Raw genomic sequence first — 27,713 nt, 5'->3', positions numbered from 1 at the left:
AGTAAAAATGGCGACCGTAGTTGCTTCACTGACTTGGAATCGGCGCCCGGGAGGCTTCCGGCGTCGGGCCGCAGTGTGAGTCGGGAAACGATTTTAAACGAGGCGGGCGGCGGCGGCTAGCGAGTGAATTGCGGATTTTCAACGGCGGCTTTTGGCGGCTGGGCTGGCCTTGCCTTGCACCCGAGGGGCTCCGGTGGAGCGTGCCAGGTGGGACACCCTGTCCCTTGCCCTTCCCCTCCGCGGGCAGAGGCCGACTCGGCAGGAGCGAGGGTCGCAGAGCTGGTGGCCGAGTCCGCGGAGCTGTCCCGCGGGGTGAAGTCGCAGTGCTCCCCCCCCCGGCTTCCAAGAGAGCGGAAGTGTCCCCAGTGGGCCGGCCTCGCCCTTAGCCGCCCTTTGGGCGGCTTTTGTACCTCAGGGGATGTCAGTCTCGGCGACGTGCTGGCCCAGCTTTGAAGAATGACTCGCGACGCCGGCGTGGGGGACAGCGTCATCGCGGCACTTCACTGGTAAGATGCTTTGTGGGGGTCCAGGCCTGGCAGTGAACTTGACATCTCACCCTGTTGCGTGGTCGCTATCCTTACGGTCTTGTGTGTTTCGGTGCCTTTCGCCTGCACGGTGTCCCCAGCACCCGCCGAGCCCCGGCCTGGGGGCGGTTGGCCTCGGGGCGGTGGCGATGGAGAAGGTAGAGTCAGGGTTCCTTCCTTCGCAGATTTCACGGGAGAAAAGCGACGACGCTGTGAGCGTGTGTTCTGAGCTACAGGTGCAGGGGGACTCGGCGGGAGAGCGAGCGAATTTTAACCTAATTCAAAAGTTAGGAAAATACTTAGTAAACATGTATTACCTAGGTTTTAAATTTTATTTATTTTACATACAAAATTATATTACTTATGTTAGTTTTAGGTGTACACTACGGTGATCTGATATTTGCATACTTTACAATGTGGTCATCTCACTAATTGTAGTAACCTGTGTCCGCGTGCCAATTTATCACCCATCCCCTAGCCCCCATCTGGCAATCATCAGTTTGCTTTCTTTCTGTGTTTTGGTTTTGTTTTTTTTTAGGAGATTCCGCACATAAGTGAAATCATATGGTACTTGTCTTCCTCTGACTTATTTCACTGAGCATAATACCCTCTATCAGTGATGGCGAACCTTTTGAGCTCAGCATGTCAGCATTTTGAAAAACCCTAACTTAACTCTGGTGCCGTGTCACATATAGAAATTTTTTGATATTTGCAACCATAGTAAAACAAAGACTTATATTTTTGATATTTATTTTATATATTTAAATGTCATTTAACAAAGAAAAATCAACCAAAAAAATGAGTTCGCGTGTCACCTCTGACACGCATGTCATAGGTTCGCCATCACTGCCTAGGTCCACCCATGTTGTTGCAAATGGCAAGATTTATTCCCTATGAGGAGCATTTCATTATATATATGTACCACTTTATCCATTCACCTATGAATGGACACCTAGGTTGCTTCCACATCTTGGCTATTGTAAATAATGCTGCAGTGATCGTAGGGTGCAGATAGCTTTTCGAATTAGAGTTCGTTTTCTTTGGAAAACGCCCAGGCGTGGGATCGGTAGGTGGTTTGGTAGTTCTGTGTTTAGTTGTTGTAAGAACCTCCGTACTGGTTTCCGTAGCGGCTGCTTCAGTCTGCATTCCCGCCATCTGTGCGTGAGGTTTCCCTTTTCTACACATCCTCACCTGATCTTGTTTGTTGGTTTGCTAATGACCGACAGGTGAATTGCTGAGCAGTTCTGCAGGCCGATAGGTAGCTTACTTCCTTTTCTCCTGTAGGTGGTGCCGTAGGTACGTTCCTATTTTCTCTGACCTGCTCTCCTTTCCTTCTGGGATTGCTCGAAAATGCCCTGATGGTGGGAGTCCCTATGTGACCGGCTGGCCTGGTAATGGTGGGGCAGTGTGGGGTGGCACTGGTTTTGAGAGTTCCCAGAACTCCTTCCTACCTCCTCTCCCCTGTGTTTTTGGCTTTTCCGCGCTCAGGGGGGCGTGTGGAGGAGAGGAGGCAAGTTCTCGATCCAGTTATGGATGTTGGCAATGTTGTGTGTTTGCAGCTTCCCAGCCATCTTTACCCGGTTCTGCCGCATGGGGACGTGGGCGGGGAGATGCTTTTTCCGTGAGGCAAAATGTGGGTACAAGGAGGTATATGAAGATGGACCAAAATGAGTGTTACAGACTCAGTGATGGCGAACCTATGACACGCGTGTCAGAGGTGACACGTGAACTCATTTTTTTGGTTGATTTTTCTTTGTTAAATGACATTTAAATATATAAAATAAATATCAAAAATATAAGTCTTTGTTTTACTATGGTTGCAAATATCAAAAAATTTCTATATGTGACACGGCACCAGAGTTAAGTTAGTGTTTTTTAAAATGCTGACACGCCGAGCTCAAAAGGTTCGCCATCACTGGACTAGGTCGTGGTCGGCAAACTGTGGCTCGCAAGCCACATGCGGCTCTTTGGCCCCTTGAGTGTGGCTCTTCCACAAAATACCACATGCGGGCGTGCACGTACAGTGCGATGGAAACTTCGTGCGCAGAAGTCGGTATTTTGTGGAAGAGCCACACTCAAGGGGCCAAAGAGCCGCATGTGGCTCGGGAGCCGCAGTTTGCCGACCACTGGACTAGGTGATCCCAGAGATCCCTGTGGGCGAGTATATTAGTAGTTTCCAAAGATTTTATAGACCATCTTTAAGGATTTTGTTAGACCCATCTAGAGGGTCTTGAGGCTTTTCCCCCCCAAATATTATTATTATTTTTTAATTTTAATTTTTTTTCTCTATTGATTAAGGCATTACATATGTGTCCCTATCCCCCCATTGCTCCCCCACCCCTGCTCATGTCCTCAACCCCCTGGTGTCTGTGTCCATTGGTTAGGCTTACTGGTATATGCATGCATACAAGTCCTTTGGTTGATCTCTCCCCCTTCCCCCACTCTCCCCCTACCTTCCCTCTAAGGTTTGACAGTCTGATCGATGCTCTCTATCTCTGGATCTTTTTCTTTTTTTTAATATATATTTACTAATTTCAGAGAGGAAGGGAGAGAGAGAGAGAGAAAGAAACATCAATGATCAGAGAGAATCATTGATGGGCTGCCTCCTGCACACCCCCTACTGGGGATCAAGCCCGCAACCTGGGCATATGCCCCTGGCCAGAATCTATCCTGGTACCCTTCAGTCCTTAGGCTGATGCTCTATCCACTGAGCCAAACTGGCTAGGGCTCTGGATCTGTTTTTGTTCATCAGTGTATATGTTGTTCATTATATTCCACAGATGAGTGAGAGCATGTGATACTTATCTTTCTCTGACTGACTTATTTCACTTAGCATAATGCTCTCCAGGTCCATCCATGCTGTTGCAAATGGTAGGAGTTCCTTCCTTTTTACATCAGCGTAGTATTCCATTGTGTAGATGTACCACAGTTTTTAATCCACTCATCTGCTGATGGGCACTTAGGCTGTTTCCAAATCTTAGCTATGGTAAATTGTGCTGCTATGAACATATGGGTGCATATATCCTTTCTGATTGGTGTTTCTAGTTTCTTGGGATATATTCCTAGAAGTGGAATCACTGGGTCAAATGGGAGTTCCATTTTTAGTTTTTTTTTTTTTTATTGATTAAGATATTACATATGTGTACCCTCTACCCCCCCCCCCCCCACTCATCCCCTCACCCCCCCCCCCCCCCCCCGTTGTCCGTGTCCATTGGTTAGGCCTATATGCTTGCATATAAGTCCTTTGGTTGATCCTTCCCCCTTGCCACCACCCTCCCCTACCTTCCCTCCAAGGCCCGACAGTCCAATCAAAGCCTCTCCGTCTCTGGATCAGTCCTTGTTCATCAGTTTATGTTGTTCATTATATTCCACAAATAAGTGAGATCTTGTGGTGTTTATCCGCTCTCCAGTTCCATCCATGCTGTGGCAAATGGTAAGAGTTCCTTTTTCTTCTTCCTCTTCTTAAAGAATACCTTTCAGCATTTCATATAATGCTGGTTTGGTGGTGGTGAACTCCTTTAGCTTTTTCTTATCTGTGAAGCTCTTTATCTGACCTTCCATTCTGAATGATAGCTTTGCTGGATAAAGTAATCTTGGTTGCAGGTTCTTGCTATTCATCTCTTTGAATATTTCTTGCCACTCTCTTCTGGCCTGCATGGTTTCTGTTGAGAAATCAGCTGACAGTCGTATGGGTACTCCCTTGTAGGTAACTGATTTTCTTTCTCTTGCTGCTTTTAGGATTCTCTCTTTATCTTTTGCTCTTGGCATTTTAATTATGATGTGTCTTGGTGTGGTCCTCTTTGGATTCCTTTTGTTTGGGGTTCTCTGCGCTTCCTGGACTTGTAAGTCCATTTCTTTGACCAGGTAGGGGAAGTTTTCTGTCATTATTTCTTCAAAAAGGTTTTCAATATCTTGCCCTCTCTCTCCTTCTGGTACCCCTATAATTCTGATGTTGGTACGCTTGAAGTTGTCCCAGAGGTTCCTTACACTATCTTCATATTTTTTGAATCTCTTTTCTTTTTTCTTTTTCGGTTGGGTATTTTTTGTTTCTTTGTATTTCAAATCTTTGACTTGATTCTTGGGATCCTCTTGTCTGCTGTTGGATCTCTGTAAATTATTCTTTATTTCAGTCAGTGTATGCTTAATTTCTAGTTGGTCCTTTTTCATGTCCTCCATGGTCTCACTATACTCCTTGAGGGATTCATTAAATTTATCGGCGGTTTCCATAAAATTCTTGACAAACCTTATAAACGTGGCCTTGAACTCTATATCCAGTCGTCTGGCCTCCTCCGTTTCTGCCAATTGTGACCTGTTTCTTTGTCTCCGCATTTTGGCTGCTTCCCTGTGTTGATAGAGTGGCCCTGTGCGCCAGGTGTCCTGTAGGGCCCAGTGGCTCAGCCTCCCCAGTTACCTGGGGTGGACACTCTTGGTGCACTCTTGGTGCCTTGGTTGTTGTAGGATCACTGGGAGGAATTGACCTCCAGGCCAATTGGCTGTGGGAAGCAGCTGTGTCTGAAGTGGGAGAATGGTCCCCCTCTGACCACTGGGTACAGTGGCTCCTGGATCTAAGGAGGTGCTAATTCAGCCCCTGCCTGAGGCCACACAGCCGGAGCCACGAAGAGGCTCAGCTGTGAAGCAATGCAAGCCGCTGCGGGGCCTTGGGCCTTCTCTTGGAAGTTCCGGGTCTGCTTGGCTGTGCTGTAGTTAGGTACATTCACATGCAAAAGCCTCTGCTGCAGCCTGGGTGGGGCGGGGTCTCAGGGAGTCAAAGGGCGGAGAAAGAAGCTATGGCTGATTCTCTGCGCCTGGAGTCGCGCGTCTCAGTGTCCCGGTACCGGCTGCAAGCACCTCTGAGGGAAATCCGCCCTCAAGTTCGCCCGCTGCCGCCTGACAGAGCAGCCTCTCCCCGTATGAGTCCTGGGTCCCCAGAGACTTCCCAGAACCGGAGTTCAGAGCAGTCGGGAGCTTGTGATTCAAAAAGACAGCCGCGTCCTCAGGTGCCACCCCCTTTCCGCGCGTGCGAGCCGCCGCCGTACCTCTGTACTCAGCCTCCGCAGCTCCTCTGGCTCTCAGCGTGCTTTTCTTTTCTTCTAGTTGTAGAAATTACACTCAGCCAGCCTTCCTGTTGTTCTGGACGATGTTTGCTCCGTCCTTTGCGGTATTTTTCAATTGTTGTGCGAGGCGACTATTTCCCGGTGTTTATCTATGCCGCCATCTTAGTTTCTCGCATTTTTAGTTTTTTGAGGAAATTCCTTACTGTTCTCCACAGTGGCTGCACCAGTCTGCATTCCCACCAGCAGTGCGTGAGGGTTCTTTTTCTCTGCATCCTCTCCAGCACTTGTCATTTGTTGATTTGTTGATGACAGCCATTCTGACAGGTGTGAGATGGTACCTCATTGTCGTTTTGATTTGCATCTGGGGTGATTAGTAACTTTGAGCATGTTTTCATATGTCTCTTGGCCTTCCTTATGTCAAACTCTTTCAAAAAGTATCTATTTAGGCCCTGGCTGGTTTGGTTCAGTGGACAGAGCATCAGCCTGCAGACTGAAGGGTCCCCGGTTCGATCTTGGTCAAGGGCATGTACCTTGGTTGCGGGCATATCCTCAGTGGGGGGTGTGCAGGAGGCAGCTGATCGATGTTTCTGTCTCATGGGTGTTTCTAACTCTCTATCCCTCTCCCTTTCTCTCTGTAAAAAAATCAATAAAAAATATATATTTTTAAAAAGTATCTATTTAGGTCCGTTGCTATTTTTTGCTTGGGTTGTTTATATTCCTTTTGTTAAGTTGTATGAATTCCCTGTAAATGTTGGAGATTAAACCCTTATCGGAGAGATAACATGGGCAAATATGTTCTCTCATTCAGTGGGCTTTCTTGTTGTTTTGTTGATGGTTTTGCTGTGCAGAAGCTTTTTATTTTGATGTAGTCCTATTTGTTATTTTCTCTTTAGTTTCCATTGCCCTAGTAGCTGTATCAGTGATGATACTGCTTCAGCATATGTCTGAGATTTTGCTGCCTGTGGATTCCGCTAAGATTTTTATGGTTTCCCATCTTACGTGTAAGTCCTTTATCCATTTTGAGTTTATTTTTGTGTATGGTGTAAGTTGGTGGTCTAGTTTCATTTTTTTGTATGTATGTGTCCAATTTTCCCAACACCATTTATTGAAGAGCTCTCTTGACTCCATTGTATGCTCTTGCCTCCTTTGTCAAATATTAATTGAGCATAGTGGTTTGGGTTGATTTCTGGGTCTTCTGTTCTATTTGATTGGTCTATATATCTATTCTTGTGCCAGTACCAGGCAGTTTTGTGAACAATGACTTTGTAATATAGCTTGATATCTGGTATTGAGATCCCTCCTACTTTGTTCTTCTTTCTCAGGATTACTGCAGCTATTCGGGGTCTTTTTTTATTCCAGATGAATTTTTGGAGAATTCGTTCTAGGTCTGTGAAATATGCCATTGGTATTTTAATGGGCAGTGCATTGAATCTATAGATTGCTTTGGGTAGTAATGGACATTTTAATGATGTTGATTCTACCAATCCATGAACAAGGTATGTTCTTCCATTTGTTTATGTCTTCCTCTATCTCTTTTTTCAGTGTCCTATAGTTTTCTGAGTACAGGTCTTTTACCTCCTTAGTTAAGTTTATTCCTAGGTATCTTGATTTTTTTTTGGTGCAGTGGTAAATGGGATTTTTTTTAAATCTCTCTTTCTGTAAAGTCACTATCTATATATAATCTATATGTATAAAAGGCTGATATGCTAAGTGTCCCTCCACCCGTCTGACTGGTTGCTATGATGTGCACTGACCACGAGGGGGCAGATGCTCAATGCAGGAGCTGCCAGGCTGCAGTGACTTGGCAGTAGCGGTTCTCAGGTGATGCACCATGAAATCAGAGAGAAGGGAGCCCAATTCCTTGCGGGGCTGCACAGTTCCACCTTCGGCCATGGGTTATGTTGTTGGGGTACTGTCGGCCCCAAATCTGGTTTACTGTACACTTGGATTTGCGTTTCACACCCTGTACGACAGCGACTTTCCAGAGTGCCCTCTCACACTTCGGGACCCCTCTGGGTATGTTGGAGAGCTGGTTTCGGCCCGATTCCCGCAAGCCAAGCCGAGGGACCCAACCTGCCAGAGGGACCCAGCTCACTCTGCAGAGGGATGGCGGGAGGTTGGCTCCAGGGTGTGTCTGGCCTGTCTCACCCAATCCAACCCTGCCGGCCACCTAATTAATTTCCTTTCAATGTGTGAATCCATGCACCGAGTCACTAGTTGTTGTATAAAAATGCCATAGATCTCTTGATGTTAATTTTGTATCCTGCTACTTTGCTGAATTCATTTAGTAAGTCTAATAATTTTTTGATGGAGTCTTTAGGGTTTTCTATGTACAGTATCATGTCATCTGTGAATAATGACAATTTTACCTCTTCTTTTCCAACTTGGATACCTTTTATTCCATGTCTAGCACTTCCAGTACTGTGTCAAACAGGAGTGGTGAAAGTGGGCATCCCTATCTTGTTCCTGTTTGTAGGTGAAATGGTTTTAGTTTTTGCCCATTGAATATGATTTTGGCTGTAAGTTTGTCATATAAGGCTTTTATTAGTTGAGGTGTGATCCCTCTATTCCCACTTTGCTGAGGGTTTTTATCAAAAAAGGGTGTTGGATTTTGTAAAATGCTTTTTCTGCATCAATTGATATGATTATGTGGTTTTTATCTCTCAATTTGTTTATGTGATGTATCATGTTTATTGGTTTGCAGATATTGTACCATCCTTGCATCCCAGCATAAATTCTACTTGGTCATGGTGTCTGATCTTTCTGATGTAATGCTGGATCCGATTTGCTAGAATTTTGTTGAGGATTTTGGCATCTATGTTCATAAGGGATATTGGTCTGTAATTCTCTTTCATTGTGTTGTTGTCTTTATCTGGTTTTGGTATTAGGGTAATGCTGGCTTCATAGAATGAACTTGGAAGTGTGCCTTCCTCTTGAATTTTTTGGAAGTCTTAGGAAGATACGTTTTAGTTCTTCTTTGAATGTTTGGTACAACTCCCCTCTGAAGCTGTCTAGCCCCGAGCTTTTGTTTGTTGGAAGCTTTTTGATGACTGCTTTAGTTTCCTCCATTGTTATCGGCCTATTGAGATTTTTAGATTCTTCCTGATTGAGTTTTGGAAGGTTGTATTTTTCTAGGAATATGTCCATTTCCTCTAGGTTGTCTAGTTTGTTGGAATAGAGTTGTTCATAGTATTGTTTAACAATCCTTTGTATTTCTGTGGGGTCTGTTGTTATTTTGCCTCTTTCATTTCTGACTTTGTTTACTTGGATCCTCTCTCTTTGCTTTTTTTATTTTTAAAAATTTTGTTTTATTGCTTAAAGTATTACAAAGAGTATTACAATATGTCTCCTTCCCCCCCCCCCACGCCCCCCTTGACCTTCCCCCGGCCTCCCTTACCCCCCAGTGTCTTGTGTCCATTGGTAATGCTTATATGCATGCATACAAGTCCTTTGGTTGATCTCTTACTCCCCCACCCCCACCCCGCACCCTCCCCTGCTTTCCTGCTATAGTTTGACAGTCTGTTTGATGCTGCTCTGACTCTGTATCTATTTTTGTTCATCAGTTAATAATGGTATTTATTATCCATAAATGAATGAGATCATGTGGTATTTTTCTTTCATTGACTGGCTTCTTTCTTTCTTTTTTTTTTTTTTAGAATATATTTTATTGATTTTTTTTTACAGAGAGGAAGGGAGAGAGATAGAGAGTCAGAAACATCGATGAGAGAGAAACATCGATCAGCTGCCTCCTGCACATCTCCCACTGGGGATGTGCCCGCAACCCAGGTACATGCCCTTGACCAGAATCAAACCTGGGACCCTTCATTCCGCAAGCTGACGCTCTTTCCACTGAGCCAAACCGGTTTCGGCTTGACTGCTTATTTCACTTAGCATAATGCTCTCCAGTTCCATCCATGCTGTTGCAAATGGTAAGAATTCCTTCTTTTTTACAGCAGCATAGTATTCCATTGTGTAGATGTACTACAGTTTCTCTTTACTTCTTGGTGAGCCTGGCTAGAGGTTCATCAGTCTTTTTTTTTTAATATACTAGAGGCCCGGTGCACAAAAATTTGTGCACTCAGGGGGGAGGGGGGTCCCTCAGCCCGGCCTGTGCCCTCTCGCAGTCTGGGACCCCTTGGGAGATAACGACCTGCTGGCTTAGGCCTGCTCCCGGGTGGCAGAGGGCAGGCCCAATCCCTAGGTGCAGCCCCTGGTCGGGCTCAGAGCAGGGCTGATTGGGGGGTTGGGGCACCGCCCTGTCACACTCAAGGCAGGGTCAATGGGGAGGTTGCGGCGCCACCCCCGGTCACGCACAGAGCAGGGCCAATCAGGGGGTTGGGGCGCCGCCTCTCTCACACTCAGGGCAGGGCCAATGGGGAGGTTATGGCTCTACCCTGTCACACACAGAGCAGGGCCCGTGGGGTGGGGGGGTTGGGGCGCCGCACCCTGTCACACACAGAGCCGCAGGGCGATCAGGGGGTTGGGGCGCTGCCCCCTGTCACACTGATCCCGGTGCTGGGAGGCATATTACCCTTTTACTATATAGGATAGAGGCCTGGTGCATGGGCGGGGCTGGCTGGTTTGCCCTGAAGGGTGTCCTGGATCAGGGTGGGGGTCCCCACTGGGGTGCCTGGCCAGCCTGGGTGAGGGGATGATGGTTGTTTGCAGCTGGTCACACACCCTTCAGGGTAGGGGTCCCCACTGGGGTGCCTGGCCAGCCTGGGTGAGGGGATGATGGCTGTTTGCAGCTCGTCACACACTTTTCAGGGTGGGGGTCCCTACTGGGGTGCCTGGCTAGTCTGGGTGAGAGGCTGAGGGCTGTTTTCAGGCCGACTGAAGCTCCCAACTGCTCCTTTTTTTCTTTTTTTTAAAAAATTCTGGGCCAGCTTTAGCTCTGGCTCCAGCTCAGGCTTCTGCTGCTGAAAGAAGGTATCTGGTTTGTTTCGGTTCTATAATCGAAACACTGTATAACTCCAGCTCTGAGATCCCGGGCTCGCTGAAAGCAGGTTTCTGGGGTTTTGTTTAGCTTCTATATTTGTTACGATGTTTCTTAAAGTGCAGGCTCAGAGGCTGGCAAAGCAGGCGGGGAACGTTGGTTTCCTCCGTCACTGAAGCAAGCAAGCCTCATGTTAGTTTCAAGCTGCCTGGCTGCCGGCCTCCATCTTGACTGGCAGTTAATTTGCATATCTTGCTGATTAGCCAATGGGAAGGGTAGCGGTCCTACGCCAATTACCATGTTTCTCTTTTATTAGATAGGATTTTATTGATTTTTTTACAGAGAGGAAGGGAGAGGGTTAGAGGGTTAGAAACATCAGTGAGAGAGAAACATCGATTAGCCTCAACCAAGGTACATGCCCTTGACCAGAATCGAACGTGGGACCCTTCAGTCTGCAGGCCAACTCTCTATCCACTAAGCCAAACCGGTCAGGGCAAGGTTCATCAGTCCTGTTTATCCTTTCAAAGAGCCAGCTCTTGGTTTCATTGATCTTTTGTATTTTTTTTTTTCTTTTTGTCTCTATGTCATTTATTTCTGCTCTGATCTTTATTATCTTCTTTCTTCTGCTCACTCTGGGCTTTTCTTGTTGCTCTCTTTAACCTGTAGAATTAGATGGTTTATTACCATTTTTTCTTGTTTTTTTGAGGTAGGCCTGTAGAGCTATAAACTTCCCTCTCAGGACTGCTTTCACTGTGTCCCATAGATTTTGGACTGTTGTGTTTTCATTGTCATTCATTTCCAGGATGTTTTTAATTTCTTCTTTGATCTCTTTGGTAATCCAATTATTGTTTAATAGCATGCTATTCAGCTTTCAAGTGTTTGAATTTTTTTATTGTTTTTATTGTAGTTTACTTCTAATATTATGCCATTGTGGTCTGAGAAGATGCTTGATATGATTTCAGTCTTCTTGAATTTGGAGAGACTTTGCCTGTGACCCAATATGTGGTCTATCTTTGAAAATGTCCCATGTGCACTTGAGAAGAACGTATATTCCATGGCTTTGGGGTGAAATGTTCTGAAGATGCCAAGTCCATCTGATCTAGTGAGTCATTTAGGATTGCTGTTTCTTTGCTGATTTTTTGTCTAGAGGATTTATCCAGTGATGTCAGTGGTGTGTTAAAGTCCCCTACTATGATTGTATTGTTGTCAATCTCTCCCTTGATATCTTCCAAGAGTTATGTATTTGGGTGCTCCTACATTGGGTGCATATATGTTTATCAGGGTTATATCTTTTTGTTGTATCGATCCCTTTAGTACTATGAAGTGGCCTTCCTTATCTCTTGATATGGCCTACACTTTCAGGTCTATTTTGTCAGACCCCAGCTTTTTTTCATTTCCATTTGCCTGGAAGATATTTTTCCATCCCTTCACTTTCAGTCTGTGTGAGTCTCTTATTCTGAGGTGGGTCTCTTGTAGACAGCAAATATGTGGGTCATGTTTTTTTTATCCATTCAGCCACTTGATGTCTTTTGATTGGAGCATTTAGTCCATTTATGTTTAAAGTTATTGAAGGGTACTTGTTTATAGCCATTTTTTTTTCTTTCTTTTTTTTTTTTTATTGATTAAGATATTACATATGTGTACCCTCTACTCCCCCCCCCCCCCCCCCCCGCTCATCCCCTCACCCCCCTGTTGTCCGTGTCCATTGGTTAGTCCTATATGCTTGCATATAAGTCCTTTGGTTGATCCTTCCCCCTTGCCCCCACCCTCCCCTACCTTCCCTCCAAGGCCCGACAGTCCAATCAAAGCCTCTCCGTCTCTGGATCAGTCCTTGTTCATCAGTTTATGTTGTTCATTATATTCCACAAATAAGTGAGATCTTGTGGTATTTATCCGCTCTCCAGTTCCATCCATGCTGTGGCAAATGGTAAGAGTTCCTTTTTCTTCTTCCTCTTCTTAAAGAATACCTTTCAGCATTTCATATAATGCTGGTTTGGTGGTGATGAACTCCTTTAGCTTTTCCTTATCTGTGAAGCTCTTTATCTGACCTTCAATTCTGAATGATAACTTTGCTGGATAAAGTAATCTTGGTTGTAGGTTCTTGGTATTCATCACTTTGAATATTTCTTGCCACTCTCTTCTGGCCTGCATGGTTTCTGTTGAGAAATCAGCTGACAGTCGGATGGGTACTCCCTTGTAGGTAACTGACTGTCTTTCTCTTGCTGCTTTTAAGATTCTCTCCTTATCTTTTGCTCTTGGCATTTTAATTATGATGTGTCTTGGTGTGGTCCTCTTTGGATTCCTTTTGTTTGGGGTTCTCTGCGCTTCTTGGACTTGTAGGTCCATTTCTTTCACCAGGTGGGGGAAGTTTTCTGTCATTATTTCTTCAAAAAGGTTTTCAATATCTTGCCCTCTCTCTCCTTCTGGTACCCCTATAATTCTGATGTTGGTACGCTTGAAGTTGTCCCAGAGGTTCCTTACACTATCTTCATATTTTTTGAATCTCTTTTCTTTTTTCTTTTTCGGTTGGGTATTTTTTGTTTCTTTGCATTTCAAATCTTTGACTTGATTCTTGGGATCCTCTTGTCTGCTGTTGGAGCTCTGTAAAGTATTCTTTATTTCAGTCAGTGTATGCATAATTTCTAATTGGTCCTTTTTCATGACCTCCATGGTCTCACCATACTCCTTGAGGGATTCATTAAATTTATCGGCGGTTTCCATAAAATTCTTGACAAACCTTATAAACGTGGCCTTGAACTCTATATCCAGTCGTCTGGCCTCCTCCGTTTCTGCCAATTGTGACCTGTTTCTTTGTCTCCGCATTTTGGCTGCTTCCCTGTGTTGATAGAGTGGCCTGCGCGCCAGGTGTCCTGTAGGGCCCAGTGGCTCAGCCTCCCCAGTTACCCGGGGTGGACACTCTTGGTGCACTCTTGGTGCCTCGCTTGTTGTAGGATCACTGGGAGGAATTGACCTCCAGGCCAATTGGCTGTGGGAAGCAGCTGTGTCTCTGCACTCAGCCTCCGCAGCTCCTCTGGCTCTCAGCGTGCTTCTCTTTTCTTCTAGTTGTAGAAATTACACTCAGCCAGCCTTCCTGTTGTTCTGGACGATGTTTGCTCCGTCCTTTGGGATAATTTTCAATTGCTGTGGGAGGCGACTATTTCCCGGTGTTTATCTATGCCGCCATCTTAGTTTCTCCTGTTTATAGCCATTTTTATTTTTTGTGCCTGTGTTCCTTCTTCCCTTTTTATTTCTTCTTTTTACACCAGTCCCTTTAGCATTTCTTGCATTGCTGGCTTGGTGGTGATACACTCCTTTAGCTTTTTTTTTTGTCTGTGAAGCTCCTTATTTCCCCTTCAATTTTGAATGATAACCTTGCTGGATAGAGTATTCTTGGAATCAGTCCCTTGCTTTGTATCAGTTTGTAAACTTCCTTCCATTACTTTCTGGCCTGATGTGTTTCTGTTGAGAAATTATTTGATAATCTAATGGGAGATCCCTTGTATGTAACTTTCTGTCTCTCTCTTGCAGCCTTTAAGATTCTCTCTTTGTCCTGAACATTTGCCATCATAATTACAATGTGTCTTGGTGTGGGCCTTTTTGGGTTCATCTTGTTTGGGAATCTTTGTGCTTGTGTGACTGTTTTCTTCCCCACATCAGGGAAGTTTTCTGATATTAGTTCTTCAAATAGGTTTTCTAACACTTGTTCCTCTTCCTGTTGTTCTGGCACCCCTATTATTTTTATGTTGCTTCGTTTCATGTTGTTCCAAAGCCTTCCTTAAGCTCTCTTCCTGTCTTTTAATTTTTTTCTCCAATTGCAGTTCAGTTTGGGTGTGTTTTGCTTCCTTGTCTTCTAATTCGCTAATTTGGTTCTCCGCTTCTCCTAGTCTACTGTTGAAACTTTCCATAGTGTTTTTTATTGCAGCTATATCACTCTTTATTTCTTCTTGACTCTTAACGTAAGTTTTTGATTTTTTTCATCCATCTGGTTTATAAACTATATGACCCTTATTCTGAATTCTTTTTCTAACATATTGCATGCCTCCATTTCACTTAGCGCCTTTTCTGGCAATTCCTCCATTTTTTTCCTTTGGGGGTTTCTTTGCCCATTTTTTTTCTCTCACCAAAGGATCTAGGTGTCGAGTTGTGTGGGGGCTGCTCCTCAGGCGGCAGCTGGTCCTCGGGCAGTTGCGGCAGTGGCTGCTCCTCAGTTGGCAGTGGCTCCTCTGGTGGGCGCTGCTTGCAACAGTGATGGCTCCTCTGGCTGGCGGGGGCAGGTTGCTCATGCGACTGCTGCACCTCGGATGGGGACAGGCTGTATGAGGCTGTTGTTCCTTGGAAGGGGGCAAGCTGCTCATGGTGCTACTGCTTCTTGGTTGGGGGCAGGCTGCTCACGCGACTGCTCACGTGGTCGCCGCACCCTGGGCTCAAGTGTTGGGCTGGCCAGAGGGGAGCTTGCTTTGGAACTCACAGGAGGACCTTGGGGCTTTTAAAAAATATTTACCCCTATAGCTCATTGTACACACGCACACCCATCCCCAGCTTCCATTCCCTCCCTCCCAGGAATGAGGGAGCCACTGATATAGACAGAAGTGTATAACAGGTGTTTTGGGAAAGAAGGTTAAAAAAACCCTAACTACTTGAAATTAGATTGGATTCAAGCATGATCTCAAAAATGGTGAAATGGAAAAAGGACACTTTAGATAGGGAATATAGTTGATAGGCAAAAACATGAAGACAAAAAAATGTGTACATTTAGGGTAAGTAGGAGGATAAGGACAACTGAATTATGAAAGATTTTTAAGTACAGAGCAGAAGAGTAGAACTCATCACTATAAAGGTTTTTGCACAGGTATCTAACAATAAAGTGCCATTTCTGAAGGATGATTATTACCCTTAGATATGGAAGAAAAGGTTAGTTGTGGTAATAGAAGCTGGCTAAGGAAGTAGCTTTGGGAATAGATGACAGACTGTTCAAGAAAAATCTCAACAGAATGTGCTTTAGGACTGCATGTTAAAGAATGAAAGTGGGAGACTACTTAAATGAATTTAAGTTAACTTGGAATATTGACAGGAATTAGAAAATGGACCTGCTAACTTTTGGAAGAAGGAGGATGGGAAGGAGTTGAATTTAGTTTTGAACATACTGTGTCTGAGTCATCTGTCAGATATTCATAAAAATAGCCAGTAGCCATTGAGAAATACTGGACTTGGTTGAAAAGTCAAAATGGGAAGCAGGGAGGGGAAGGGAGAAAGAACTCCTTTATAGTGAGCAGAGGAAGCATTGAAACTGTGAGCATGAATTAACTTGTTAGTGTTTAGAATTCTGGTTTTATTTCTTTTTATGTAGACCATGGATTCTTATGCTATCCCAGAATCGACTCCCAGACGAAGTGCATCCTCAAGGCTTAAAGATCACTTTATAGGTGCTACTCCTCTGCAGAAGCGGTTGGAATCAGTCAGGAAGCTGACTTCATTTGTCCCACCTTCACCTCAAAGGAAAGTTCCCCAGTGTTCACAGTTGCAGGTATGCTTTTGTGTTACTCAATAATTGAGAATAGATGTGAACAGAACATCTCATTTTTTGTTACAATTTCTAGTACTTTTAGTATTTTCTCCATCCCTCAGGTAATAAAATAAATGAGAAATAGCAAAAAGAAAGTTATTCACACTGTCAGGAAGTACCTCCTTTGTTAGGTCTTTTAAACCCTTTGATCTAGAACACTGCCACAATATTTCTTGGTCTTTTACGACATAGACATTTTTGAAGAGTATAGTTTTCTCCTTTCCCTTTTTAAAGTAGACTATGCCTTATTTTGTATTTGTGTGCTGTTTCCTCTCGATTAGGTTGAAGTTGTGTATTCTTGGCTGGGATACTATATAGGTGCTATTGTGTCCTGGGGGAATGACATCTGGTACCACATAGGTAATGTTAATTTTGATCACCCTGTCAAGGTGTTGCCCAGTAATTACTGTTTTAGTTCCCTCTGCAACTAATAAGCATCTATGGGGAGATATTTTAAGATAATGCAAATATCATGTTCCTTATCAAAATTTCCCCCTAGACTTAACATCCATTGATAATTTTTGCCTGACCCCATCTTTATCATGATGGTTGCAAAATAATGACTTTCTAATCTCCCTTACTCCGTATTTTTTTTTTTATTTTTTTTTTATTATTATTTTTTAAATATATTTTATTGATTTTTTACAGAGAAGAAGGGAGAGAGATAGAGAGTTAGAAACATCGATGAGAGAGAAACATCGATCAGCTGCCTCCTGCACAGCTCCTACTGGGGATGTGCCCGCAACCCAGGTACATGCCCTTGACCGGAATCGAACCTGGGACCTTTCAGTCGGCAGGCCGACGCTCTATCCACTGAGCCAAACCGGTTTCGGCCCCTTACTCCGTATTTACCAATCAGCTTTTGGCATTCTATTTTAAGCCCTTTTCTTTTCTCCTCCATTTGTTTATTGGAGACTTGAACTCATGAATTCCTGTTTTTCAAATTTTTGTAATTCATTACCAAGTTATTTTGGTGTTTAAATTGGCTCAGATTTATCTGGTGGCATCATGCTCTGTTTTGATCATTCGCACACGACCCTGACAGTATAAAACATTAGTAATTTGTAATTTTACTGAAACATGAAATAAAGCCCCAGGCAGTTTGGTGTGTGGTTTTGAGTCACTTAGCTAGGATCCTGGCGATCAGTCACTCAGACCTTCCTGGTAACTTTGTTTTCTTAACACTGTTGTGCGCACAGTATCTTTTGGGATATGAGAAAAGTTTTGCTTCTTTGTGACAACTTTCTTTAAGAAATATTGCTAGTGCTGATAATGAAAGTGATAGTTCCTAACCACTAAACAGAAACTGTATTAATTAAAGTTTGGAATGTCCAATGTAGTACTCCCTTATGTATATGATACAAAAAATTTTGCCATACCTTTTGCCTAGTAATAAGAAAAAAACATTATAACTTTTATATAAAAGTTTATAACTATTTCCATGAGTAACTTTGTCAGAACAAATGTTTTTGTAAATAGACAACTAGTGAAATTTCTAAAAGATAATGGTGAGACTATCTCACGAAGTATGAATTGTATAGAAAAATTCAATTCAGGATAAAACTAGGAACTATAGAGTGTCTGTGCAGACTCTTGCTCAGTAACGACATAGTGCCGATATAGTGTAGGTGAAGTGTTTTTTTTAAAATAAATTATATTTTTATTGATTTCAGAGAGGGAGAGAAACATTAATGATGAGAGAGAATCATTGATCGGCTATGTCCTGCATACCCCTTACTAGGGATCGGGCCCACAACCTGGTCATGTGTCCTTAACTGGAATCGAACCTGGGACCCTTCAGTCTGCAGGCTGATGCTGTATCCATTGAGCCAAAGCAGCTAGGGCTGCTTTTGTTTTTGATGGTACCTGTGGTTCTAATAGAGCATGGCAAAAATACTCCCAGGTATCTTTTTATTTAATCTACCAAATTAGGTATTGTGTCATAGAATGGCATAGTGTGCCAGGCACTTTTAAAAATTACTTAATTAAATCCAATAAAATTAGTTGCTCTAAGAATAATTATTTTCAAAATCTATAACTTGAAGTTTCTACAAGTGAAACATAAATTTTCATCCATTAATATTTATTGAACACCTGTTCTAGATGGCACTGCTCTAAGTCCTAGAAAGTAGTAGTGAATAAAATAGACAAAATTCATGATTTCATCAAACTCATTCTCTAGTAGGAAAAATAGACAGTAAAAGTAACACAAATTCTATATAATAAAAGCCTAATAAGCAAATCGACTGAATGGCGGAACAACTGGTAGGCAGGGGGTGGGGCTGGAGAGTGGGCGGCGCCAAGCCAGCCAAGGCAGGTGCCAGTGGGCAGAGGGAGGGGACGGTGATTGGGGAGGCAACGGCGACTGGTGGTGGCGGAGGGGCAATTGGGGGGTAGTGCTGGCCGCTCACCGGCCAGTGCCGTCCCCTGATCGGCCTGTGGGTCACCTCTCGCAGAGGGAGGCCAGACTTTGGCTTAGGCCCACTCCTCTGAGGGCTTCTGCTCTGTGAGAGGGCGCAGGCTGGGCTGAGGGACTTCCCCCACCCCACAAGTGCACAAATTACCGTGCACCGGGCCTCTAGTATATAATATCAGGTAGTCATAAATATAAAGCATGTTAGGAGTTAGAAAGTGACAAGTTGGAGTGGGTTCAGGTGCTACTTTAGGTACAGTGGCCTTTTGAGTGACATTTAGGCAAAGACCTGATTAAAGGAAAGGGACAGGCCAGGTACAACAAAAGCAAAGGCCTGTTCAAAGATCTTCAGAGTCCTGCAAACTCCAGTTTGGCTGGAGTGCAAAGATCAGGTACCCAGCCAAAGATTTATATTAAATACTATGATTAAATTCTTATTTACTAAGGTTTCCTAATTCTTAAACTTCATTTGCTGTGATCTTTTTTCTTTTTTTAGGAAGATGTTGATCCTCAAAAGGTTGCATTCCTTCTACATAAGCAATGGACTCTGTATAGTTTAACTCCCCTGTATAAGTTCTCCTACACTAATCTCAAAGAGTACTCTAAATTTCTGAGTGCATTTATTGTTGCTGAAAAGCAAAAAGGACTTGCTGTGGAAGTGGGCGAAGATTTGAACATCAAAGTGATTTTCTCTACTCTCCTGGGAATGAAAGGAACACAAAGGGACCCTGATGCATTTCTCGTCCAGGTATAGTATAGGCAATACTTATTTATTAAGTATTAATACTTATTTGCTAGGGAAAATAATCTGCATTGTCTTGGTTTGGACATTGTGCTAATTGTTACAGTTTTTGAATTTCTTTTTTTTTTTTTAATATATTTTATTGATTTCTTACAGAGAGGAAGGGAGAGGGATAGAGAGTTAGAAACATCGATGAGAGAGAAACATCGATCAGCTGCCTCCTGCACACTCCCTATTGGGTATGTGCCTGCAACCAAGGTATATGCCCTTGACCGGAATCGAGCCTGGGACCCTTGAGTCCCCAGACCGACGCTCTATCCATTGAGCCAAACCAGTTAGGGCAGTTTTTGAATTTCTTAAGCTTGTGATTTATAACCTCTTATGTCTTATTTGACCACATTTAAAGTAGATTATGACCAACTTAAAAAATACTTTTTCTTATTACTTCAGGGTGGGGCAATACAGAGTAGGTTTATAGTTGTGAGTAGTGAAACAGAGTTTATTCTTGTATTATTACTTATTAATTATTGTATTTTCCATATGAACAACTGTAAACCTACTTTTGCCTCACCCTGTATAACATGTTTATTTTAGAAAACTTAAAAAATACATAAAGTACAAAGAAAGTTAAAAACCACAGTTCAGCATCTTGGTATACATCTTTTTGGCAGTAGATAATCTGAATAGGCCTATATCTATTAAAGAAGTTGGATAAATAATTAATAACCTTCCAAAACAGAAAGCATCAGGTCCAGACAGGTTCGCTGGTGAATTCTACCAAGCACTTAAAGAAGAAAATAAACCAATTATCTATATTCTCTTTCAGAGGATAGAAGCAGAGGGAATACTTTCTAACTCATTCTGGGAGGCCAGCCTTACCCTAATACCAAAAACAGACTAAGACACTATAACAAAAGAAAACTACAAATCAGTATCCCTCATGAGCATAGACACATACATTTAGCTATCTGTGTCTATTAAAAATTGGGATTATATTGCCCATATTTATTTGCATTATGGCTTTTTTCCTAATAATCAATGTTGAAGATAATTACTCATATCATTAGGAATTTTACAGGTTTATGATTTTTACTGGGATTAGATTCTTAGAAGTAGAATGTTAACAAAGAAATTATGTAACTTAGCCCAGCTTGTGTGGCACGATGGTTGAGCATTGACCTATGAACCAGGAAGTCATGGTTCCATTCCCTATCAGGGCACATGCCTGGGTTATGGGCTCAATCCCCAGTGTGGGGGCATGCAGGAGGCAGCCAATCAATGATTCCCTCTCATCATTGATGTTTCTCTCTCCCTCTCCTCTCTTCTCTGAAATCAATAAAAATATATATTTTTAAAAAGTAACTTATTTTTACATTTTGTGATACAGGTCAAGTTACTCTCAGAAATGTAACCTTTTACCTTCCTATGTGCAGTGTATAAAAGTAATATAACTAACTTTTGATTTATTCAGAAACTGAATTTATTTTATTCGTGCCTGCTACTTCTGTTTCTGGGGTAACTCTTCTTAGTCATTGATAAGTTAAATTCTGAAACAGTTGAACAGACCTAATTTGTTTGTTTGTTACACATCAGAGGTCAGCCAACCATGGACTGCATGGCCAAGTCTGACCCACGGCTTATTTCTATAAATGAGGTTTTATTGGAGCAGAGCCCCTTTCATTTGTTTATGAATTTTCTATGGCTGCTTTTGTGCTACAATAGCAAAGCTGAGTATTTGCTATGGCCCACAAGCCCTAAAATATTTACTATTTGGTCCTTTACAGAAAAAGTTTGCTGAGCCATGGTATAGGTCATGGTATTTGCAAGGATCTCAAGATGCCTAGGATTAGATTCAGCTGCATATGACAGAAAGCTTAAATAATAGCAAATTAAACGAGATAGAGGTTTATCTATCTTACAGAGGTGTACATAGGTAAGCTATTCAAGGCTGGTATATATATGCTTTATGATATTATTAATAATAGGCCCCTTCTCTCTTCTCTCTTATCGTTGGTGTGTGGCTTCCATCCTTAAGGTGACTTTATAGTCTAAGATGGCTCTTGGAGCTCTAGATATATGCAAGTTTCCGGCAAAAATTAGAACGAAGATGGGAAGGGCCAACAGGATGCCTACCACCGCATAAATCTTTAATGAAACTTTCTGAGATCCAGAAACTTCTCTTTATTTTATTTTTTATTAAAATTTTTGTTGTTGTTGTTAATCCTCACCCGCGGATATTTTTTTCATTGATTTTTAGAGAGAGTGGAAGGAAGAGGGAGAGACAGAGAGAAACATCAATGTGAGAGAGACTCATCAATTGGTTGCTTCCTACACATCCCCTGACCAGGGCAGGAATACCTGCAACCGAGGTACATGCCCTTGACCAGAATTGAACCTGGGGCCCTTCAGTCTGTGGGCTGATGCTCTATGCACTGAGCCAAATTTTAAAAATATATTTTTATTGATTTCAGAGAAAGGAAGGGAGAGGAAGATAGAAACATCAATGATCAGAGAGAATCATTGATAGGTTGCCTTCTGCATACTCCCTACTGGGGATGGAGCCCACAACCCGGGTATGTGCCCTGACGGGTAATCGAACCATTACCTCTGGTTCATAGGTCGATGCTCAACCCCTGAGCCACACCGGCTGGGCTCATTTTGCTTTTCAATGTTAAAATTTTTCATATTTAAAATTTACCTAAATAAATGAAGCCCTAGTAAAATCCTCACCTGAGGACATGCTTAGAGAGAGTTCAAGCACATTGCATTTGGTGACCTTTTACTGCTCCTTCTAAAGCTGAGATCTTTTTCCCCCTGATGCTGTACTTGGTTGTACCATATCGGTAGCTTTTATTTTGCATTTTGGTTGTACAAAGATCTTGCCATATACCGTGTCTCTAGTGTATAAGAATATTAGGAAGCCGCCTGTGCCGCCTGCTGAAGCCAGCGCTTCTGTGTGGTGCTCTTGCCGTGCCCGGCGTGGCCAGCACCATGTGCGCCTCCCGTGACGACTGGCGCTGTGCTCAGTCAATGCACGAGTTCTCAGCCAAGGACATCGATGGGCACATGGTTAACCTGGACAAGTACCGGGGCTTCGTGTGCATCGTCATCAACGTGGCCTCGCAATGAGGCAAAACAGACGTAAACTACACTCAGCTTGTCGACCTGCACGCCCGATATGCTGAGTGCGGTTTACGGATCCTGGCTTTCCCTTGCAACCAGTTCGGGAGGCAGGAGCCAGGGACTAATGCCGAGATCAAAGAGTTCGCTGCCGGCTATAATGTCAAATTAGATATGTATAGCAAGATCTGTGTGAACGGAGATGATGCCCACCCTCTGTGGAAGTGGATGAAAGCCCAGCCCAAGGGGAGGGGCATCCTGGGAAATGCCATCAAATGGAACTTCACCAAGTTCCTCATTGACAAGAATGGTTGTGTGGTGAAGCGGTATGGTCCCATGGAAGAGCCCCAGGTCATAGAGAAGGACCTGCCCTGCTACCCTTAGCTCCACAAGTGTGCACCCCCACATCTGAGCCCACCGCCTGCGCCCCGCAGAGCCTTCCACCCGGCACTCATGACAGTCTTTCTAAAAACCAGCCTGCTGGTGGGGCAGACCCGAGAACCCGGCGTGCACCTCTGCCGGAGGAAGGCCCCTCGGCCGGCCTGGCTCGCAGCTCTGTACCCCCACCCCTGGCTGCCTTGTGGGAATAAAACTTACAAATTGAAAAAAAAAAAAATATTAGGAAAAAGATCAGTGAACTTAATAAAACCTAATAATGATTAGGGACACTGTTCTTTGTTTTTTCATAAGTAATATAATGTCTTCGTAGTTTTAAACGTACTAATTAATTTTGAGGTGATGTAACTTAGGAGTAAATGTACTTTTAAACTTAATGAACCTGTTTTCTTTCTTTGTAGATTCTGTCAAAATCTCAATTGCCATCTGAGAACAGAGAAGGTAAAGTGTTGTGGACTGGTTGGTTCTGCTGTATATTTGGAGACAGTCTTTTGGAGACTGTTTCAGAAGATTTCACCTGCTTACCCTTATTCCTTGCAAATGGAGCAGAGACTAATACAGCCTTAATTGGAACCTGGTTTCAGAAAACTTTTGACTGTCATTTCAGTCCTTTAGCAATCAATGCATTTAATCTTTCCTGGATGGCAGCTATGTGGACTGCATGCAAAATGGACCATTATGTGGCCACTACTGAGTTTCTTTGGTCTGTACCATGTAGCCCTCAAAGTCTGGATATTTCTTATGCCATACATCCGGAGGATGCAAAAGCTTTGTGGGACAGTGTCCACAAAGCCCCTGGGGAAGTTACCCAGGAGGAAGTTGACTTGTTCATGGACTGCCTTTGTTCACATTTCCATAGGCATTTCAAAATTCACTTATCAGCCACAAGATTGGTTCGCGTTTCAACATCTGTAGCTTCAGCACATACTAATGGAAAAATAAAGGTTAGTTTGAACAAATCTAGTTAAGTAATTTTTCTTATTGTTGCATAGTTTTCAAAATGTATGGTGATTGTGTTTTCCACATGGACTAAATAAACTTAATGTCTGCCAATAGAGACATTTTATTTTATGCTTTATAAAAGATTTATAAAAATGTTTAGCCTTTTTGATTCAGCTTTTTTATAAAAAAAATTCATTTTTAGAGAGAGGAAGGGAGAGGGAGAGAGAGAAACATCAGTGTGAGAGCAAAATATGAACTGACTGTCTCCTGCATGCCCCCTACTGGGAATTGAGCATGTGCCCTGACTAGAAATTGAACCAGCAATTTTTCAGTGTACAGGATGATGCCCAACCAACTGAGCCACCCTGGCCAGGGCTTGATTCAACTTTATTATGGAAGGATACTATGTGTTGTGTGCTACAGATTTTGGAAATCATATGAATTACTCTGTAGTAACTTTGAAACTTTCCAAATAGTTTCTTGTCAAACTTTGAAGTAATAATCAGATAACAGGATTTTATGTTAGATAAGGAAATTATAGCCAGAAACATATAACTAAGATAATCATTTTCATATTTTAGGCTTTTCTATCCCTGCTGGAAAAGAAGTAATAAAGACAGCCCTGACCGGTTTGGCTCAGTGGTAGAGTGTTGGCCTGCGGACTGAAAGGTCCCAGGTTTGATTCTGGTCAAGGGCATGTACCTTGGTTGCAGGCACATCCCCAGTAGGAGGTGTGCAGGAGGCAGCTGATCAATGTTTCTCTCTCATCGATGTTTCTGGCTCTCTATCCTCTCCCTTCCTCTTTGTAAAAAATCAATAAAATAGATAAAGGAAGTAATAAAGACATTGTTTTACTGTTCATGAAGTCCTTATTAGAGTAAGTATGAAAAACCAATTGAAAGTAGGCCCTTAAGTATATTAAAATATGTTAATATATTTAAAATATATTCATATGCAACCACCATAAACACTCAGTGAATACTGGCTTTGTCACTGTGCTAGGTAGGAGTTTAACATACCTTAATTGTAATCTGTTAGCCAGGTTTCTGCCATTTACTTTGTTTTTATAAGATACTTTTGGAATTCATATATATATATGTGTGTATATATATATATATATATATATATATATATGTGTGTGTGTGTATATATATGTGTGTATATATATGTATATGTGTGTATATATATATATCCCTTGAGAAGAAGGAAGCTATGCACCTCCTTCTAGAAAATGTAAATACTCAATGTGTATATAAGTTCAAGGGGTTCAGAGATGCCCTTCCTCCCCTCACTCTTTAGGCAGAGAGTTAGCCCAAGCACGGAACTCAGGATAAATAAGCACCCTAGTCTAATTACTTCTAAGCACCATTGACCATAGTTGTGAATTTATTAGACTTAGAGCAGCAATGGTTTGTTTTCATATTCATATCTTAGCTTGCAGATAGGGAATTTAAAATAATCCTGGAATATTTATCAAATACAAACTACTTTATTATCATAATTCTATTTTAATTTTAAATGTTGTCCCTTTTTTTTCTTTTCAGATTCTGTGTCATAAATACCTTATTGGAGTGTTGGCATATTTGACAGAACTGGCAATTTTTCAAATTGAGTGAGGCCTTGTGGGGATCATAAGTCATGGATTTTATACCTTTTTCTCATTGATTAACTGCTATGCTGAGAAGGGACTGCAGGAGAAATGGGCATCCATCTCTGCATCTGTTTCTTCACAGTGCCTTTGGAGGTGCCCGTAGACGCCAAGAAGGATCTAGAACAGAAGGTGGTAGGGGATGAACCACAGTCAGGCACTTCTTTAATAGTCATGACTATCAGGGGTGCCAGTCTCTAGAAAATGCTGAGTTGTTATTTGTTGGCCATCTTCCTAAAAAATATGTAATGTTTAGTATGTCAGACGTTTCGGATTCAAATGAGAGAGCTCTAATATTCAGTATTTCTGACTTGGGTCTCTAAAACTTTTAGTTCCTTGTAAGCATTTTAGACTTGCATTGAGAGAATTTCTGTCTTGTAAAGACATTTTCCTAGCACAATTTTGCTGTAGAGAACTAGCAATCAAAAAATCCTCTGCAAAGGAAACTAAAAATGAATATGGATTTTTAGAAGCCATTAATATGCTTGTTTTTAATATTATTCATTTCTTATTGCAGTGTTGAATTAAATATATTCACTTTTAAAATGAAGCAGTGTGTTTATCAATATCTTGGTGACAGATGTTTAATGTTTGAGGAATGGAAAGTCAAGGGCTTTTTCTCTAGCACAAAGGTTACAAACCAACAATTACGGAGAGTCATACAAATTGTACATTGGAAAGGCAGAGAGTTTCTTCATTCCCTAATTTTGCTTTAGCACAGTGCTTGGTAAATATCTGTAGATAAAATAAATGAATTTTAACCAACTCTTCCATTTTGCTGATGAAATGTACTAACTTTTGAGACTTGCCCTAGCAGTTATATCTAAATCTCTCTTTACTACTGAGCATAGAAAAATTTTGTTTTACTTTAGAAACCATGTTTTTAAAAATCTTGTCTGGGGGGAAAATATCTTTAATAGGCTATTCTAAAAACAAAAAACAAGCTCTGGAGTGTGGTATTGTTTTACATTAGGAACAGAAGAAGTAGTAGAAAAAGCATGGGCATTGGAGTCAGACATTCATTGATTCAACTAATATTAAGCTCCTACTTTATACTTAGAATTGTATTGGGTAATAAGAATATAGTAGTGAAGACAAAAAAGGTCCCTACCCTGTGGAAATTATATTCTAATGGAGTAAGGCAAAAGATAATTTCATATGGAGATAAAACACTATAAAGAAAATAAGGCAATGAGATGAGAAAAAGGGTGAGTGGGATGGGCCTACTTTACTTACAATTGTCGAAGAAGGGCTCTCTGAGGAAGTGACAGGGGAGCCGAGTCCTGAGTGAGGAGCAGGAACCAGCCACGTGAAGATCTGAGGACGAGTGTGCTAGGCAGGTGACACTACAGGAGCAAAGGCCTTGGGACAGGTAAGGGCTCAGTTTGAGGAACAAAGGGAACGCGTGCCTGAAGCACAGTAAGAGATGGAACTGAAGAGACTGCAGCAGAAACTTCTTCCATGGTGTTGTGACTCCCAACTTGTGGCTGGGCACATGGCTGCCCAGAAACAGGAAGACATTGTCCAGCCTTTCTCAGAGGTCTCTAAGTTCTGACCCCTGTAAGTGGAAGCGTATGTAGAGCTTCCAGGAATCTGCCTTAAAACACAGCAGGCATGTACCCCTTGCTCTTTTCTTCTTCCGACTTTGCTACTTGGTACACATGTAATGACTGGTACTCTAGCTGCTCTTTTAGGTCACAGGGATGAGGGTCAGGTCCTAAAGACCGGGGAACATGGCCTGGAAGGAGTTTGTGCCCTGAGGACTTTCTAAAATATATGTATTTTTATTGATTTCAGCCTCCTGTATGCCCCCTACTGGGGATCGAGCCCACAACCCGGGCATGTGCCCTTGACCGGAATTGAACCCGGGACCCTTCCGTCTGCAGGCCGATGCTTTAACCACTGAGCCAAACCTATTAGGGCCCTGAGGACTTCTTGAAGCTGAACCCTGTACCAGCCTTGGGAGGTCTTCCTTTAGACATGTGTGTCAGAGAAGTAAACTTCCATCTTGTTTTAAGCTATTGCTGTTTGGGTCTCTTGCTCATAACCAAACCTAATCCTAATACCTAGAGGCAGGATTCCCATCATCTCAGTTTTCATAGGGACTGTGAAGAAATAGGATTTTATCCTAAATGCAATGGGGAGCCCCTGAAGTTTTAAGCAGGAGAGTTATATGACCCACTGTGTATTTTATAAGGTATTGGAGAAATTGTAGGGAGACAAGAGTGGAAGAGGGAAAACAGGTAAAGGGGTGTTAGAAATGGAACAGACTCTATGGAGAAGTTAGTGTATAGTATGCTCTCTTTTATGAGGAATTGAGGGATATGTGTGTGTATTTCCTTATGTTAAAAAAGCAACAATGGAAGGGACAAGTC

The 27,713-nt window shown here is 42.6% G+C and overlaps 2 protein-coding genes across 2 annotated transcripts; both read left to right on the top strand.

The window, feature by feature from the left end:
* The first annotated feature begins 72 nt into the window (after positions 1–72).
* Positions 73–27,244, top strand: CENPL (centromere protein L). Its single transcript, XM_081111871.1, has 5 exons — positions 73–506; positions 15,862–16,038; positions 18,987–19,238; positions 23,150–23,692; positions 25,235–27,244. The coding sequence occupies exons 2-5, from the start codon at positions 15,865–15,867 to the stop codon at positions 25,304–25,306; spliced, it is 1,041 nt and encodes a 346-aa protein (XP_080967997.1). The 5' UTR covers positions 73–506; positions 15,862–15,864; the 3' UTR covers positions 25,307–27,244.
* Positions 21,458–22,949, top strand: LOC308533762 (phospholipid hydroperoxide glutathione peroxidase GPX4-like). Its single transcript, XM_081111872.1, has one exon. The coding sequence runs from the start codon at positions 22,224–22,226 to the stop codon at positions 22,734–22,736; it is 513 nt and encodes a 170-aa protein (XP_080967998.1). The 5' UTR covers positions 21,458–22,223; the 3' UTR covers positions 22,737–22,949.
* Positions 27,245–27,713: the final 469 nt, after the last annotated feature.

This window comes from Myotis nattereri (assembly GCF_964212035.1).
Source record: "Myotis nattereri genome assembly, chromosome: 18".
In the NCBI taxonomy this organism is placed as follows: domain Eukaryota; kingdom Metazoa; phylum Chordata; class Mammalia; order Chiroptera; family Vespertilionidae; genus Myotis; species Myotis nattereri.
The sequence above is the reverse complement of the archived record's forward strand: the minus strand, read 5'-3'. Positions and strand labels throughout refer to the sequence as shown.